Consider the following 15,280-nt stretch of genomic DNA (forward strand, 5'->3'; position numbering starts at 1 on the left):
ATGAATGATTATACTGGAGTTGTTTTACAAGATCGTATTTCCTCAATCTTTTATTAGCATATCTAGGAGGGGTCCCCCAACTCAGCTTGCCTACCAAAAATTAAAAAAGAAAAGCAGGGGCACCCTAGCGCCTGTCCCTACTTGACGGGAACCTGTTCTAAATTTTTTTTTTTTAAATCTAATACATTTTATTAATAAACCATCAGCTGCTTCCCATAACCAAATTTTATGTTATCCCAACCATGGTGTGTTGGTATAAAGGTTAGACAGAAATCATCATCAAAATTTAAACAAAAATAAGACTACAATTCCCTTTTCCCACTTGCCCTTAAACACCATATTTTTTTCTCAAAGCATTCAAATTCAGATGAAAGCAGGAAAATGTTAGGCTAATATACCAGTGGCTTACATACCCATTAATAACCTGTGAAGAATTGGTAAACAAAGATTACATGACCTTATTGGAGTAGGAGGAGCATCCATTTTGCTGATTGTAAACTGGATGCACCCACCCAATGGTGATGACGGTGATCTCGTCCTTGGGAATTCCTTCTGTCTACTCAATAACACTATCTCTGTCCCTAAGGAATCTACGGAGTCAAAATGCAGAGCAAAACAACGTCAGGGGAAGAAAATTGGACAAAGATGATGGGCATTTTGTATACCAAATAATGAGTTTTTATCCAAAATAAAATGACAGTAAAAAAAACAGACGGTCAGATTGCGCAGAGTAAATTAAAATGCATAAATATAGATGAATGTACCTCGAGAATTTTTGCTACAGAGGCAAGAAAATCCCTCCCTTTAATCTTCAATGCACCAAATATGGAGATACAAAATACAGAACAAAGCACCATATGAAAATTAGCCTGCAACCTTTATTGCTCCCACGTCATCAACCTTTGAGCTCTTATGCTGAAATAATTTAGGGAAGAAATCACAGATTATTGAAAGCAGGAAATATAAGCTATGGCATAACCACCAAAACACCTTAATAGAATGACGGAATACTCTATTATTTACAATACACTCTAATAGAACAATGGAAAAGACTACTATTTGGGTTACCTTACTTTTCTTGTGTTTGTGAATGTCAATGAGGTCGTCATTCCCATCATGCTTCCTCTTCTGAAGCAAAAAAAGGAAAAAAACACAGGTTGGCTATTGAAAAACATTGTACAGCCATAAGGACTAGAGAAAAGAAAATAAAGAAGAAGAAGAAAACAAGATAACAAGAAGAAGAAGAAAAGAAGATAACAAGAACATGCAGACCTTGTCATGGTGCTTCTTTGAGTGATCACCATCAGCTTCTTTATGCCCACTTTTATCCTTCTTCTCCTTATCTTTATCTTTACTTCGATCCTTGTGACGATGTTTGTGCTTCTTGTGCTCCTTATCTTTTTCCCTATCCCTGTCCTTGTGCTTTTTATGCTTCCTCTCCTTGTCTTTGGATTCGCTTTTCACCTTCGCACCAATAGTAGGGATTCCCTTTTCTGCCTGCCACATACCATCACAGATGAGGCCAGTAGTACTACAGACTAATCATAAGAAAAAACTAAGAGAAGCCACAGTCGACTGCTTACAGAAGGCAGATCGATGGGAGCAGTTTCCCTTAGCTGAAAGGCTTGTCTGAGAGTGTCCAGATCAAAAGGTTGTATATGTGCATTTGTCTCTCTTGCATATGAGGTGTTTTGAAAGAGCTGATCCAGCTCCATCCCTTCGCCTTTCCTAATTTCAGTGTCTCCAACCACATTGTGAAGATAGTGCGTCTCCGAAATTGATAAAGGTAGCGTCCTCTTACAAAAGAAATCATGATGTGCCCACAACTTATAGTGATTTATAAGATCCACAGCCCCAGTAAGTTCTCTAGGCCCTGAAGTTTCAAATGAGGGGGCCTTCAGTTAAGCCAACACAACTGATGGAGGAAAACCTCTGCCAATTAGGCCTCCAAGAAAATGATTAAGAGAACGAAAACGCAGAAAGTCACTTTTATAATCAATGGTAAAAGACAATTTTTGGGTCCTGCAAAGAGGTGTATTGGGGAAAGGCATGTGAGATCATGGCCAATGGCCATTAATCTTGTAGAAAACCATGAGGGGGCCCACGTGGTCATGGTCCCATCACAAACGTGGCAGAACCCAAAACAAGGCATGATGAAGGTTTGATGGATCAAGAACCTAGGATCATTCGATTAAGGTGGCCTCAACGGCATTTGGCCAGCCCTGTGGTTGTCGTTCAGATCAACAGATCTTATCACAAAATCAAGGCAGAACTGGGGCCTAATGTGTCTTTTAGGAAGGAGCATAAAAAGTGACTTTCTTGTAAGCATTTTCCAAACGATAATACCACACTTTTGTCATGAACAATATTATAACAAGGTCTAAAAATTCAATCAAATTCTCGAAAACTCACCAAGTTAACTCGAATTGATCATGATTCCAATCAAGGTGTAATTCAGTTTTTACTTAAAAAAATACCTAAGCCAGTCAGTGTTTTCAAAGGCAGGGTGTTCCAAAAAATGCCACGAGGCATAAAAAAAAAGTTTTACTTGTGAGGCATAAGCCTAAAAGGCTTGAGACCTTCAGAGGCGCAAAAGTCATACGCCTCAGACAAATGGCACAAGCCTTTCAGGTAAAATGTAGAAAACTGTGATTTTCAACTTTTCACGGCCCAACTCCCCAATTGTTTCTTTCACCCTTTTTCGTTTTTTCCCCTAATCACATATCGATACTTAACTTATATTAAGTATAATCTATAAAGACCAATTTAAAGAACAAATAAGGGTTTTTAAGAGATTTATGAGAGATTTTGTGTTTTGGGAACTTTTTTCCTGTACCTTGTTTGTGATATTCAACAGTTTAACGAAATCAAATGTAGTTTCCTGTGGTTTTCTTCCCTAAAACGAAGTTTGTGTTTGTGTGCGCGCGCATGGATGGGTGGGTGGGGGCCGGTTATGCAAATATGCAAAAGAAATTGATGGAGAGGGAAAAAGAGTATATATTGAGGGGATTGATATCCGCACTACGCTATTTTAATAATGGCACTGCTCACTTGGTTTTACACCTTTCTGAGTGGATGATGATTTTAAGAGCAATGAAAAGCTAATTAAAAAGGTGTAAAACAAAGTGAGTGGCGGAATTATTAAAATATGGTAGGGGCATATATCAATTCCGTATATTAAATATCTATTTTGTGATAAAAGGTGCATGGGTATAGCCGCCTAAAGAATCATTGGATAAGGACAAATCACGGAATAACACCATGCACCAAGTGTCAACCTGAAGTTATCTATGAATATTCAAACGCTTTGAAATTTTTTAATGGTAAAAAGAATAAGATATGAACTTCTGGAAGACATTGGAAGGGGCTTGGGGGTGACCAAGTGGTGAGGGAAGTCTGATTTTGGGACTCCGGTTAGTGGTGGTGCTTTTCAACCACCTAGGCTGTGGTGTCTCACTGATTCTTTTGTCACGGCCAAGCCTAGACACACTACCCTAAACTCTAGGTGAAAGAAGCAAGAAAGGTTTGAAGTTTGCAAGAAGATTGGAAGAATTTTCTTTGAACATATCATTCCTTTTAATATTGTAAATAACAAATATTTTGCAGCGATAGTTGAAATGATAACGGCGTATGGTCCTGGCCTAAAACCCACTACCCTGCATGAGGCTCAGACCTATTGAAATAGCAAAGCCTTAACCAATTGTGCTAGAGGGTCAACCCTAGGTGTTTGATATTTTTAACCCATTACGGGTGGGAGATTTTTCTTATGTGATGGTATTTGAGTGTATTTGCGTTTATTCTAACATTTTCGGAAGTTTCATCTTAAATGTCCAGTATTTGCATATGTTTCCATAGGTTTCCATAATTTTGTAGGACTTCCACTGAAATTTCCATTTGAAACCGACATGATTCCATTTCCGTTATGACCGAAATGCATATCGAAACCAAAACTTGAGACCTTGGTTTGTAGAAAAATCTTAATTGAGTTATAAAAAAGCATAATTGCAAGGAGAGAGGAGGGATTGTGTAAGTCACTTTTGCCTTCATGACTTGAGGTGCTAGTGGAAATTGTCTGATACTTGAAGAAAAAATAATGGATCCAAAGCTTTCAGCATAGAAATCCGTAGTTCTCTGTTTCACAACATACCTAGAGTAAACATCTATATAGCCATATCATAGACAATCTTTCAAAAAAATTAAGAAGAGACAATCCAACATAGAAACCATATTTGAATCTAGAAACCACGATTCATTTTATTGATAAAGGGTAATTCAATAAGCATCCCATCCAAAACAGCATACCTGTTCCAAACTTCTTTCCTTCTAGATCCATCATAGCAAAACCACAAAAGGAGGCATAAAATCTATGCCTGAAACAAAAGAGAAGAGTCTAATAAATATTTTAAAACTTTTACACATCAACTGAAGTTCAATACATATGTAAACAAAACAACTTGAGCATATCATAAAAATCCCAAAAAAAGAGAAAGAAAAATCGAAGCAAAGAAAGAAAAATAGCACAGTGTAACCAAATTCCTGATCTTGAGTAAGCGTATAGAACCATTAGATATGGGGTAAAATGATGGGCCCCACCCAATGCATGGGTTTGAGTGGAGTTGGTGGACCCACCCTATCAAAGCATGGTGTAAAATGGTGAGCCCTATGCTATGCATAGATTTGGATGGAGATGGTTGGCCCACTCGTGGGTGTAAAATGGTGGGGCCCATCATATGCATGAGTTTGGATAGAAATGGTAGTGCCTATTATATCAAAACACGAGGTGTAAAATGGTAGGCCCCACCACGCTAGGCATGAGTGTAAAATTATGGGCATCACCTCATCAAAACATGTGTTTTAAAATGATGGGCTTCACCCATGAGACGCATAATGTGTAAAAACAATCCACTGTGGAAAAAAAATCCAATAAAAACATTTTCCATGAAAAAATTTTCCAATAAAATTTTTCTCGTCCATGTTATTTAGCTCCTTTTAAGGATTTCAGATCTCTCATCTCCCACCCTCCAAAATCCCACTCAGTTTTCCTTCTTTTTTCTATTGAATTCTGGTCAAGAGTTGATCGTCAGAGGGTTTAGGAGGAGATTTAAGCGAAAGCTAGGGTTTCTTTCCCTTTTTCGTGAATTTGCTCCAGTATTGAAGGTTTTTATTGCATTTCCTTCGAGTTTGAAGGGACTGATAAGGTTTAGGCCTGAATTTCTTGGATTTGGATGCTTTTTACCAGAGATTTGGATAGGAAATAGGGCTTATTTCTCTAGTTATCTCTCTTGGCTGTTTGGAGAAGGATTAGATTTTTGGTCCATGTTTTTAGGATTTAGCATGACAAAAATTTGGGGTTTTCTCACGCTGCTGCAATTTCAAAAGTCTTCGATGCTTTTCCAGGAATTCTTGCGAAATGATGTAATTCAACACTGTGTATCAAAGTTGAAGTGGCTTTTGAGATTAAACTCAGAACAAGAATTTAGTAAAAATAAGACTTCAACTAAGTTATGAGTAATGCAGAATTGTGTAGCACTAACAGAAGCAAGATCATGGGATTAATAGAAACAAGGTGTAGACAAAGGCTAGAGTTGTGTCTGCACAGTGTTTTAATCGTCTAGTGATGTGTAGAAAATAGCTTACTGAGTTTCTTAAAAGGAAACAGGTTTAACGATTTTCAAGGCTAAGGTTTGATGAAGAGCCAGGGGAAGAAAAGGTAAAGGAACTAACAGAGATAAAGTGGAAAGATGCAATGTAATTTTTAGAAAAATGGACAATGAACTCCAGGACAGCAGAGAGTCGGAATCTCGGCTTAACCAGGCTTTGATACCAATTTTGATGTGGATCAGAGTTAGATCAGCGGAAGACGAAGAATTGCTATGGAATTTCGGAAAATTACAGGAAAGAAAACACTAATAACATGGAGAAAAACAAAAAAACACAAGCTAAATCCAGGATCTTTATAGATATTAGAAATGGATACGAGCAAAGATAAGAGAGAAAGAAGTTTTCTACTAAGAATTCAAAGTAGAAAGGGAGAGAGGGAAGGTAGATCCTTACAATCCAGGAGATCTCCTTACTCTCCACAACATCTTCCCCTCAAAGTCACCAACCGCTTCCCCAAAAGGGGCTGGAAATTCTCCTTAGCCTTAGCTCGGAAACACTCTTTATCAAATATCAAAAACTCCCTAATTGAAGGTCATAACCCCTTATTTATACTGGAATGGGTGTAGGAAGCCAATCAAGCCAAGTGAATTGTACTAGTTTCATGGCCACCAATAGAAGACAGACAAGTGTCCACTTACCATCCACTTGCCATATGCACATGTCGTCCCGAAGGACACTTGCCGCCATTCTAGGGGCATAGGTGGTCAAATGTGTGGTCCCCCATTGCCACATGTCCAATTCTCCACTACCCTCACATGTGGCACTCTCACAGGTGGCACCATGTGGCTCCAACTCCCTTGTCGCACCATCACCCTCATCTTTCTTCTTATTACAAATGACCTCACTATAATAAGGACACACAAACACTCACCGTTACAAGATACCCCTACTATAAAGAAAAACACACAAGTAAACTACTAGTAAAACCAAGTGCTTTGACCAGGGACCCAGTCTACATCAGTCTCCAAACCCCCCCGATGCTCTCACCCATAGGAGATTCAGGAATGGTTTGAGTCTTCTGAGGGGGTCAATGGTGTCTCAGGGTTATCGTCAAGCCCTATCTCCTCTGTGGAAGGAAATGTGCGCATTCTCTAAGAATGAATGTAATGCACATAGAGCATCCTTTAGTTAGAGATAGAGTAACAAGAAATAAGGAGCCCAAAATAAGCAACCAAAATAATATGAAGTAAGTTGAACTAGCCCCAAATCCCACCAAAGGTAACAAGTAAAACAAGTAAAGAAGCGATCTACTTCTTAGATTGTGAAGTGCTCCTTTTATTTGGAATTTCAAATCAAATCCAGTGGCTTAAACATGAAGCTTAAATTGGTAGCTCTTCCATGCCATTTGAACAGTCCATTGTGACAGGCTACATGTTGAATGTGGTTACTGAAAGTAGGTATTGAGACCTGAGATTGATCCAATTGGAAATCCTTATTACTTATACACGAATTAAACTAGCAGTATTTGGTAGCTCTTCAATAATGATAGTTGCAAATTAGTGTAGTTGCTGCATTTTGGCAACATCTGTACATGCTTAGATTTGCTAGATGACTTTGATTTTCATGTTGATTGATTATTTGCACCCTGAATGTCATAATTGCCTTCAAAACAGCCTAACAGTTCCTATATCAGCATAGGACAGTTGAAGGGAATAGTGCTGTGAAGATGTTTTCGACAGATATTGGCTCCATATACAATAGAAGAATGTTTCCACAGTGAACTATCAGTTTTGTTATAAAAGAAGATTGCGTCATTTTGCCTACTTAAATTATTTCTGTTAACACTTAATACCATCCAAGTCTCATGATAGTCACGACAATAAATCGAAGATGGCTTCTTTTTTTCCCCTAAATTGCATTCCAGTCTCTTGTGTTTGAACATCAAAGCTCTTCCGCATCAACCTCATATCTGAGTCCAACCTCCAGGCAAGAGCAACACTTCCATTTATGCAATTCGATTATCAATTTCTTATTGACCCATTCAAAAATACCCTTAAAAGTTAACAACAAATTGAATAAGTGCTTACAGTGCAATCATATCAGCACAAATGCACTATTACTCTGAAATTACGTGTGTGCTAGGATCAATCTTTAAAAAGAAATAGAATTAATAGGATCAATCTTTCAGAAAAAAAAAATGGATTAACTGCTTACGTACACAACCGAGGATGCAGTCATCTCACAGGTGAAAGTACAAATATAATCAACAGAGCTTGTTAATCTTCAAAACTCATGGCACATACAATAACTAACAGCTACTCGTTAATCTTCAAAACTCTGGCACAACACCAAACATAGCCAGACAAAGGGTTTGGAACTGGGCAGAGAGCTGATCATCACTCTTAACAAGAAAACCCATTTCTTTTAAAATTCTTCCAAATCCAAACCCTAGTGTTAACAACAGTGTGGAGGTAGAGATCAAAGTCTAATCCCTCAAAATCCAAACCCTAGCGCTAAAAACAGTGTGGGTTTTAGATCGAAGGCTTTTAACTAGTTTTAAGGATTTTTACACCAAAAGCAATAAACACAATGAAAACCCTAGATAGATAAAAGAATCCGAAGGTATTGAAATACCTGCAAGATCGGAGGAGAGCAAAAGAAAACGAAAGAGCCTTGTGTAAGCCAAAACCTCTGTAAAAAAAAATTCCCTCAATCAAATACCTGATCTGAAACTACCAGAGCCCAATCTCCATCAAATCCCCCATAAAAGGGGAATTTAATGGCAAAAACAATCAAAACAAAAGAAACCCTAACCCACTAACATAGAGAGATAGCGTACAGGGAGCTTTTGCGAGAGAGTTTCGGAGAGGGGCGAGCTTCGGTTGCAAGTGATGGAGACACTACTATTGTTAGGGCAAGAAGAAAAGATGAATTCGGTGAGAGTCAATAAGTCGGGGAAAACTTCGGAAAAACAACATGATGAGATTAATTGGAGGATGATAAATTCGCACCCCCTGTAGGATGATTCGCATCACAGTTTAACGTGAGTTTGTGGCAGACTGTGACGCTTTTTTACGTGGACAAGTGGTGCGAATCATCCTACAGCGGTTGCGAATTTATAATTGCCCAATTAATTTTATTTTCCATTCTGTTTCTTGTAGATTCAGAATAGTATGTCGATTCCCATTCCCCATTCCAGATTATGATTTATGACAACCCATCACAAGATCTGGCAAACGGGTGGGTCGGGCCGGGTCAACCCGCGGGTGATGCGGGTGCGGGTCACACGGGTCGGGTGAGGAAATGACCCGCATTTTTGCAGGTCAGAATTTAGGTGACCCGCGCAGCCCGCGGGTGGGCCGGGTCAACCCGCGGGTCACCCGCAAATTCAAACAGTTGCTTATTTTGGGAAATGTTGTCACTAGATTTTGATGAGGGCGGTATGGCCGGCACCGTGGGATGATCCAAACCGTCCATTAGATGGCCCACAGGCTAAATAGTTGTTGCCCTAAAAATCATTTCAATAGGTTGATCCTAACCCCCCGATCTATAGAGGGTTAGGATCAAGTGATCAACCCTCTAACATTCAAATCGGAGGGTTGGGATCAACCTATGGTGCTAGCCATAACCTATTCAGGCATCGAACCCTTAAAAAATAGATTAGCATGACAAAATCACCATCCTTGGCATTAGAAAAAAAAGCCATCTAACTAGATTAGAATAACAAAATCACCACCCTTAAAAAAGCGGGTGCCCGCAGCTTGACCCAACCCGACCCGTGTTTTTGCGGGTTGGGTCACCCGCTGGTTAGTTTTGACGGGTCACTAAAACTCAGACCTGTGCCCACAAATTTGCGGGTGAGTTGGGTCGACCCGCGGGCACGGGCGCGTTTGCCAGGTCTACCCATCAGATTAAAAAAAAAATTCCTGATTTTGACAATCCCAAACATAGATCATCCTATTGTTCATTCGCGTCTAAACCAACATTTAGGCCAATCCATCGATCCAAGTGGAGATGAGGCACTAGTTTTTTTTTTGATCGGTAATTTGGGGTTAGGCAGACCCCCACCAGCTATATTAGAAAAAGGAAAATTTACAATCTACAATCTAGGATAGATCATTCCCGATACATCATCAGAAATAATTTGTGCAAGTTCCTGTGGAACCAATTCAAGAGAAATTGAGTCTCCTTTACAGATACAGTTGGGTTTGGATAAGAAGTCAGCTGCTCTATTGCCTTCACGCCAAATGTGGGTCAGCTTCCAGCTCTCAAAAGAGATGAGCATGGATCTAATTGATTCGAGCGTTGGGATTTTCCGCCATGGGCACGGCCAAAGCAGGTTTATGGCCATAACAGCGATGAGCGAATCAGATTCTATCCACAGACTCTTAACTTGGTGCTTGATGGCTAATTTGATGCCATGATGGATGGCTTCAATTTCTAATTCTTGGATTGGGTGAGGATTGCAGTTAACAGAGAAGAGAGATAGGATTGTACCCATGTGGTCTCGGAGAAGGCCTCCAATCGAGGCGGTTTCACTAGCCAGGGAGGCGTCCGGATTCAACTTGATCTCATAGGCAGCAGGAGGCTCCCAATGGCAGAATTTTGGGTCAGTGGCTTTGCTGAACAGGGGAAGATTAAAGGAGTTGGAAATTCTTTGGTTTTCTTCAGAGTCTTCATCTTCCAGCTTGAGGGCCAAAATGCGAGACCTAGTTGCACTAATAATTCTACTTAAAAGGAACCTTTTATGGGTTTTTTTTTTTTTTGAAATAGTCTTGAGTTTCTTTCCTGCCAGAGCAAGTAGATTGAAGCAGTGAGAAGAGTTCGAACAAGGGTGTAGGTCTGCCCTTTTTTCTTGAATTTGCTCCGAATCCAGTTTTCCTCATCGGATAGGGATTTTTTTTGCTTTCTTCTCTCTGAGATGCGGCGGAGAATCACTCGCCATATCCATGCCGAGTAAGAGCAATTGAAGAAAATGTGGTTGACACTTTCGGAGGCAGAATTGCAGAGAAGGCAGGAGCGATCATGGTTGGGGCCGAGGAAATGAAGGTTATCTCTGGTACTCATTTTGTCCTGAAGAGCTTGCCAAGCTGTGATACTGAACTTCGGAGTGTGACCGGCGAACCAAACTGATGATACCCAAGGAGGTTTAGGATTAGGAGATCTAACGGTGTTCCAAGCACTTCGTAGCCTGAAATTGCCATCAGATTCCGGCTTCCAAATCGGGATAGAATTAGCAGCTTTAGTGAAAAGACCAGAATTGATGATCTACTTAAGCTCTTGAAGATGAGGAAGCACTTGAATCAAATCCCACCCACCCTGAAATTTAGCCTCAGCAATAGAAGCTTTCTGGGGAATGAATGATGTCGTAATGGAAGACTGGGCAGAGAGGGGACCATTCGGATGCCAAGGATCTGTCCAAAATTGCAGAGGGGACTGAGATCCGACAATGAAGCAGACATGCTTGCTGGCCATGTCACGAGATTTTATAATGCTTCTAGCTGCCCAGGATGGGGATGAAGGCATGGGGAGAGTCCATAAACTTCTTCCTCTGATATATTTCCGATCAAACCAGGTAACCCAGGGAGAGTTTCTCTTGGTAAGGATGAGCCAAAGATGTTTGATCTGGGCGGCCAGATTCAAATCTGATACCGTTCTGATCCCGAGGCCTCCTTCAGATTTGGGGCTACAGATTGTGTTCCAAGATACTGTGTGATGAGATTTCTCAAGATTTGAGCCTGCCCAGATAAAGTTTCGAAGGATTTTCTCAATATTATTGAGAGTTGCTTTGGGGATATGAAACGCTGCAGACCAATAAATTTGATAAGTGCTGAGAACGGATTTAACCAACTCCACTCTGCCAGCTCTAGAAAGGTGACGGAATGACCACGACGAGATCCTTTGTTTGATCTTGTCCATGATAGGTTGGCAATCTCTAGAGGTGAGCCTTGAAGTGATTAGGGGAAGACCCAAGTATTTTATTGGGAGCTTTCCTTCTCCAATCTTAAGAATGTTGCAAATAGCTCTCTTGCTGCTGTTTTGGATGCCTGCAAAGAAGACCTCACTTTTGCCAGGATTAAATTCAAAGCCCGAGCAAATCTTGAATGACTCTAAGCATTTTAGGATCCCTGCAGCTGAAGTGATGTTAGGCTCAACATAGATCATAACATCATCAGCAAATAGGGTGTGGCAAATGGATAAGTCTCCTTTAGAGAAGGGGGAGGAAATTAGGCCTTGAGCTTGGAAGGAGGATAGAAGACAGGATAACATTTCCATTACAAAACTGAAGAGCAGGGGGGATAAGGGATCACCCTGCCTGAGGCCATTTGAAGACCGAAAGAATCCCCGAGGAGACCCATTGACTAGGACAGAAAAGGAGGGAGTAGATATGCATTCATGCACCCACCGACACCATATTTCTGGGAAGCCCATTTTTCGCATGAAGGAAATCAGGGAGGATCTGTTGACACTATCAAAAGCTTTTTTGAGGTCTAATTTAAGACACATTGCTTTTTTCGGGTTTTTTCTGTGGAAATTATGACATAAATCATGAGCTAGGAGAATGTTATCATGGATACTCCTACCTTTAATGAATGCTGACTGGAAAGGGCTAATGAGGCTATCCATAATGGGTTTAAGTCTATTTGCCAGGAGTTTAGTGATGACTTTGTACAAGAAATTGCAGAGAGATATGGGCCTGTATTTCTCTGGGGAGCTCGCATCAGGGGTTTTGGGCAAGAGAGCTAGAAAGGTGGCATTTAGCTGAGGTAAGATTTTACCTTTTTGGAAGAAGAATTGGATTGCTTTAACAATGTCAGGCCCAATTAAGTACCAGAAAGCTTGGAAGAAGCACCCATTGAATCCATCAGGGCCAGGAGACTTGTTTACTAGTTTCCTAGTTTTTAGCCACTTCACCTGTCCAACCACTGGGACACCGGTTTATCGTGGAAAAAAAAAAATTTCATGGTAGTCAACATGACCTTATCGACAATGATTTTGAGCATAAATAATATCAAACCCAACAAAAGACCTATTTGCTGAAGCTATAGATTATGGAAATTAGGGGTGTAAACGAGCGGAGCCGAGCCGAGCTTGGCCAGGCTCGTTAAGCTCAAAGGCTAGGCTCGGGCTCGGCTCGGTCAGGCTTGGCTAGGCTCGAGAGCCGCTCGCCAGCCTAACGAGCTTGGGTTATATTCGAATATCAAATGGACGGTTTGGATTATCACAGCAAAGCCACAGAAGTAAGTAAAAAAAAAGTAATCATTACGGGAAAAAGTAAAATGGTAGCGAATGTATATAGTTTTAAATGAAAAATTATCAAAAAATGGTAAAAAGTTATGACAATTACAAAAAAAATACAACTAAAAATTAAAAGGTAGGAAGTTATGATATTTACGGAAAAAAGTCATGATTATGGAAAAAAAGTCATGATTATACGTTAGCTGTATTATACTTATATGACTATTTATATTATATTTACGACTACTTTTTTACGGGTTTTTCTCAACGAGCCTTAACGAGCCAAGCCTGGCCTAATTCGGGCTCGGCTCGTTAAGCTTAACGAGCCTAGCAAGCCGGCTCGGCTCGGCTCGTTAAGGATTCGAGCCGAGCTCGAGCCGAGCTTTTTTCGAGCCGAGCACGAGCGAGCTTCCGAGCCCGAGCCAAAATTGACACCCTTAATGGAAATACAATTCGAACCTGGCATAGACCCAAATACAGAGCCATAATATGAGTACCACCTCTTAAGTCAACAGGCTTATTGCACCTAATTCAATTATCAGACCCCCTATCCAATACAATCTAGTGTCCTTCATTGCATCTCGGCATCCCACTGTTTCGACTCTCCGAGAACATGTCGTGTAGTCAGTGCAATGGTTGTTATGTGTTGTGGGTGTGGGTTATAAGGGAATGAGCACTGCTAGCTTTTAGGGGTGAGTTCTATCCAATTAAATTCCCAACAGTAAATTTCTAAAATTCAATTCAAATGGTAATCAATTATGTCCCCTGAGATTGGATTATATGTGGTTGAGAAGAAGAGGATGAGACTGGATTCCATGTGATTGAGAAGAAAAGGGGATGTCACTTTTTCTTTGAACTCTGAATGCATTTTAAACAAAGGACTTTTCAAAAACACACTGCCAAATGCATGCTTAGACGTCGATGCATGCACAGTGCAAACGGCTTGGCAGAGACCGACAGATATTTGATTAAATCCTTAACAAAAAAGACACAAATAGATGCTGGTCTGATGGATATAGAATTAAAATTAAAGAGAAATGCTCACAGGGTGATGAATTCATTCCTTCAAAGCCTTAAATTCTTGGAATAAAATACAACTAACCAAAGGTAAAATGCAGTGCGGAAACGTAAAGATAAATTATGGCATGTTTTGGATTGGTTCTGAGACTTCTTCCTTGGACGCGCCCTCTCTTTATATAGATTTCTATTGTTAAGTCTACGCAATTGGTCCTGGTCTTTAGGAGATAACTTGTCATAACTCTCGACTTTCATCTTTAATTTTAAAATTCCAGGTATCTAGAACAAGCGTCGTCCCCATTCACTAGGGAAAACAACCGTCGGTGAATATCTACTTTGATTCTAACGGAAAAATGATTAACCAGCGACTCGATCCCACATGACCGATTTTAAATTCAAAAAATGGGCGTAAGCACTCACCACTAAAGCAAATGAGGAAACAACTATACTAGATTTTAACTCATACTTTCATTAATATACTATCAGGGGTCCGACCAGACCCCCAACTTACCCATAAAAAAAATGAGGAAACAAATAATGCAAGAGTTTGTGAAACGCCTTTATGCTATTTAAGTTTTGAAGATTATATGATATCTAGTAGTCATTTCATGAAGGGAGAGAGAGAATATTTTTTTGTTCAAAGCTTGTACTGCTACTAAAAGAGAGGAGTGATCACATATTTATACTTGTCCATAGATGAGTTCGACACTGACGTGTGTGTGATTGTATGTTGCTTGAAAAAAATAGGTGTTTTCTATTGTAAATTACAATAACAGCTTTTACAAGTATATACGTGGGTTTAGAGTAAAGTTTTGTGATAGAGATGAGAACATGTGATTAAGTGGAGTCCGTTCTATATTAGTTTTTTGAGCTGTGGACACATTCTTGGTTTGTAGGAACCAGTGAATTGGTTTGGTGAGTGGCCAAACAAACAAAAATCTAGATATAGATGATTATCTGGTCCCCGATGTTTTTGGTGTTGGTTTTTGACAGGGATCTATAGAGCATGATGAGCTAGAGCAGCATAGGAAGCAATAATGAAAGCTTTGAGAGTAAGGAACAATCGAGATTGCAAGGGAATATAGTTTTCATGTCTATACTCTCAAAAAAATTGACTATTTGTGAACTATACTATAACTCTCACAATTATTGAAGAAAAGTAACATTCTTTCATCAACATATATGGTTTGTATAGGTGAGAAAGGGTTTGAGAAAGAAGGAAAAATGAGAGGCTTTGAGATGGAGCTCTAGGAGGGCTTTTGCGGTGAAGCAAAAGCTAGGTTATTCTTCTTGGTTGCTTAAGGTGTGTTCCTCTTCTTGCATTCTTCTTCTCCATTAGTTTTTTTCTTGAAACTCAAGAATAATGTTGAGGGTTTTTCGTCATACTCGGTGTAGAGATTTGGGGGTTCTTTTTTGGTTGCAT

General features: G+C 39.9%; 1 protein-coding gene across 3 annotated transcripts; it reads right to left on the reverse strand.

The window, feature by feature from the left end:
* Nucleotides 1-207: 207 nt before the first annotated feature.
* On the reverse strand, nt 208-8,565 carry LOC143854582 (mediator of RNA polymerase II transcription subunit 19a-like). Of its 3 annotated transcripts, none has more exons than XM_077364621.1 (8): nt 8,441-8,561; nt 8,236-8,292; nt 4,303-4,370; nt 1,584-1,873; nt 1,273-1,497; nt 1,069-1,128; nt 765-915; nt 208-590 (listed from the first exon to the last, which is right to left on the reverse strand). In XM_077364621.1, the coding sequence occupies exons 3-7, from the start codon at nt 4,334-4,336 to the stop codon at nt 865-867; spliced, it is 660 nt and encodes a 219-aa protein (XP_077220736.1). In that variant the 5' UTR covers nt 4,337-4,370; nt 8,236-8,292; nt 8,441-8,561; the 3' UTR covers nt 208-590; nt 765-864. The 3 variants fall into 3 exon arrangements, with proteins under 3 accessions (XP_077220736.1, XP_077220737.1, XP_077220738.1); XM_077364622.1 differs by having other exon boundaries at nt 8,424-8,551; XM_077364623.1 differs by lacking the exon at nt 208-590 and having other exon boundaries at nt 777-915; nt 1,074-1,128; nt 8,441-8,565.
* Between the last annotated feature and the right edge of the window lie 6,715 nt (nt 8,566-15,280).

Source organism: Tasmannia lanceolata, unplaced genomic scaffold (assembly GCF_043159265.1).
Source record: "Tasmannia lanceolata isolate RefF3 unplaced genomic scaffold, GAP_Taslan_0.1 ptg000020l, whole genome shotgun sequence".
NCBI lineage: Eukaryota > Viridiplantae > Streptophyta > Magnoliopsida > Canellales > Winteraceae > Tasmannia > Tasmannia lanceolata.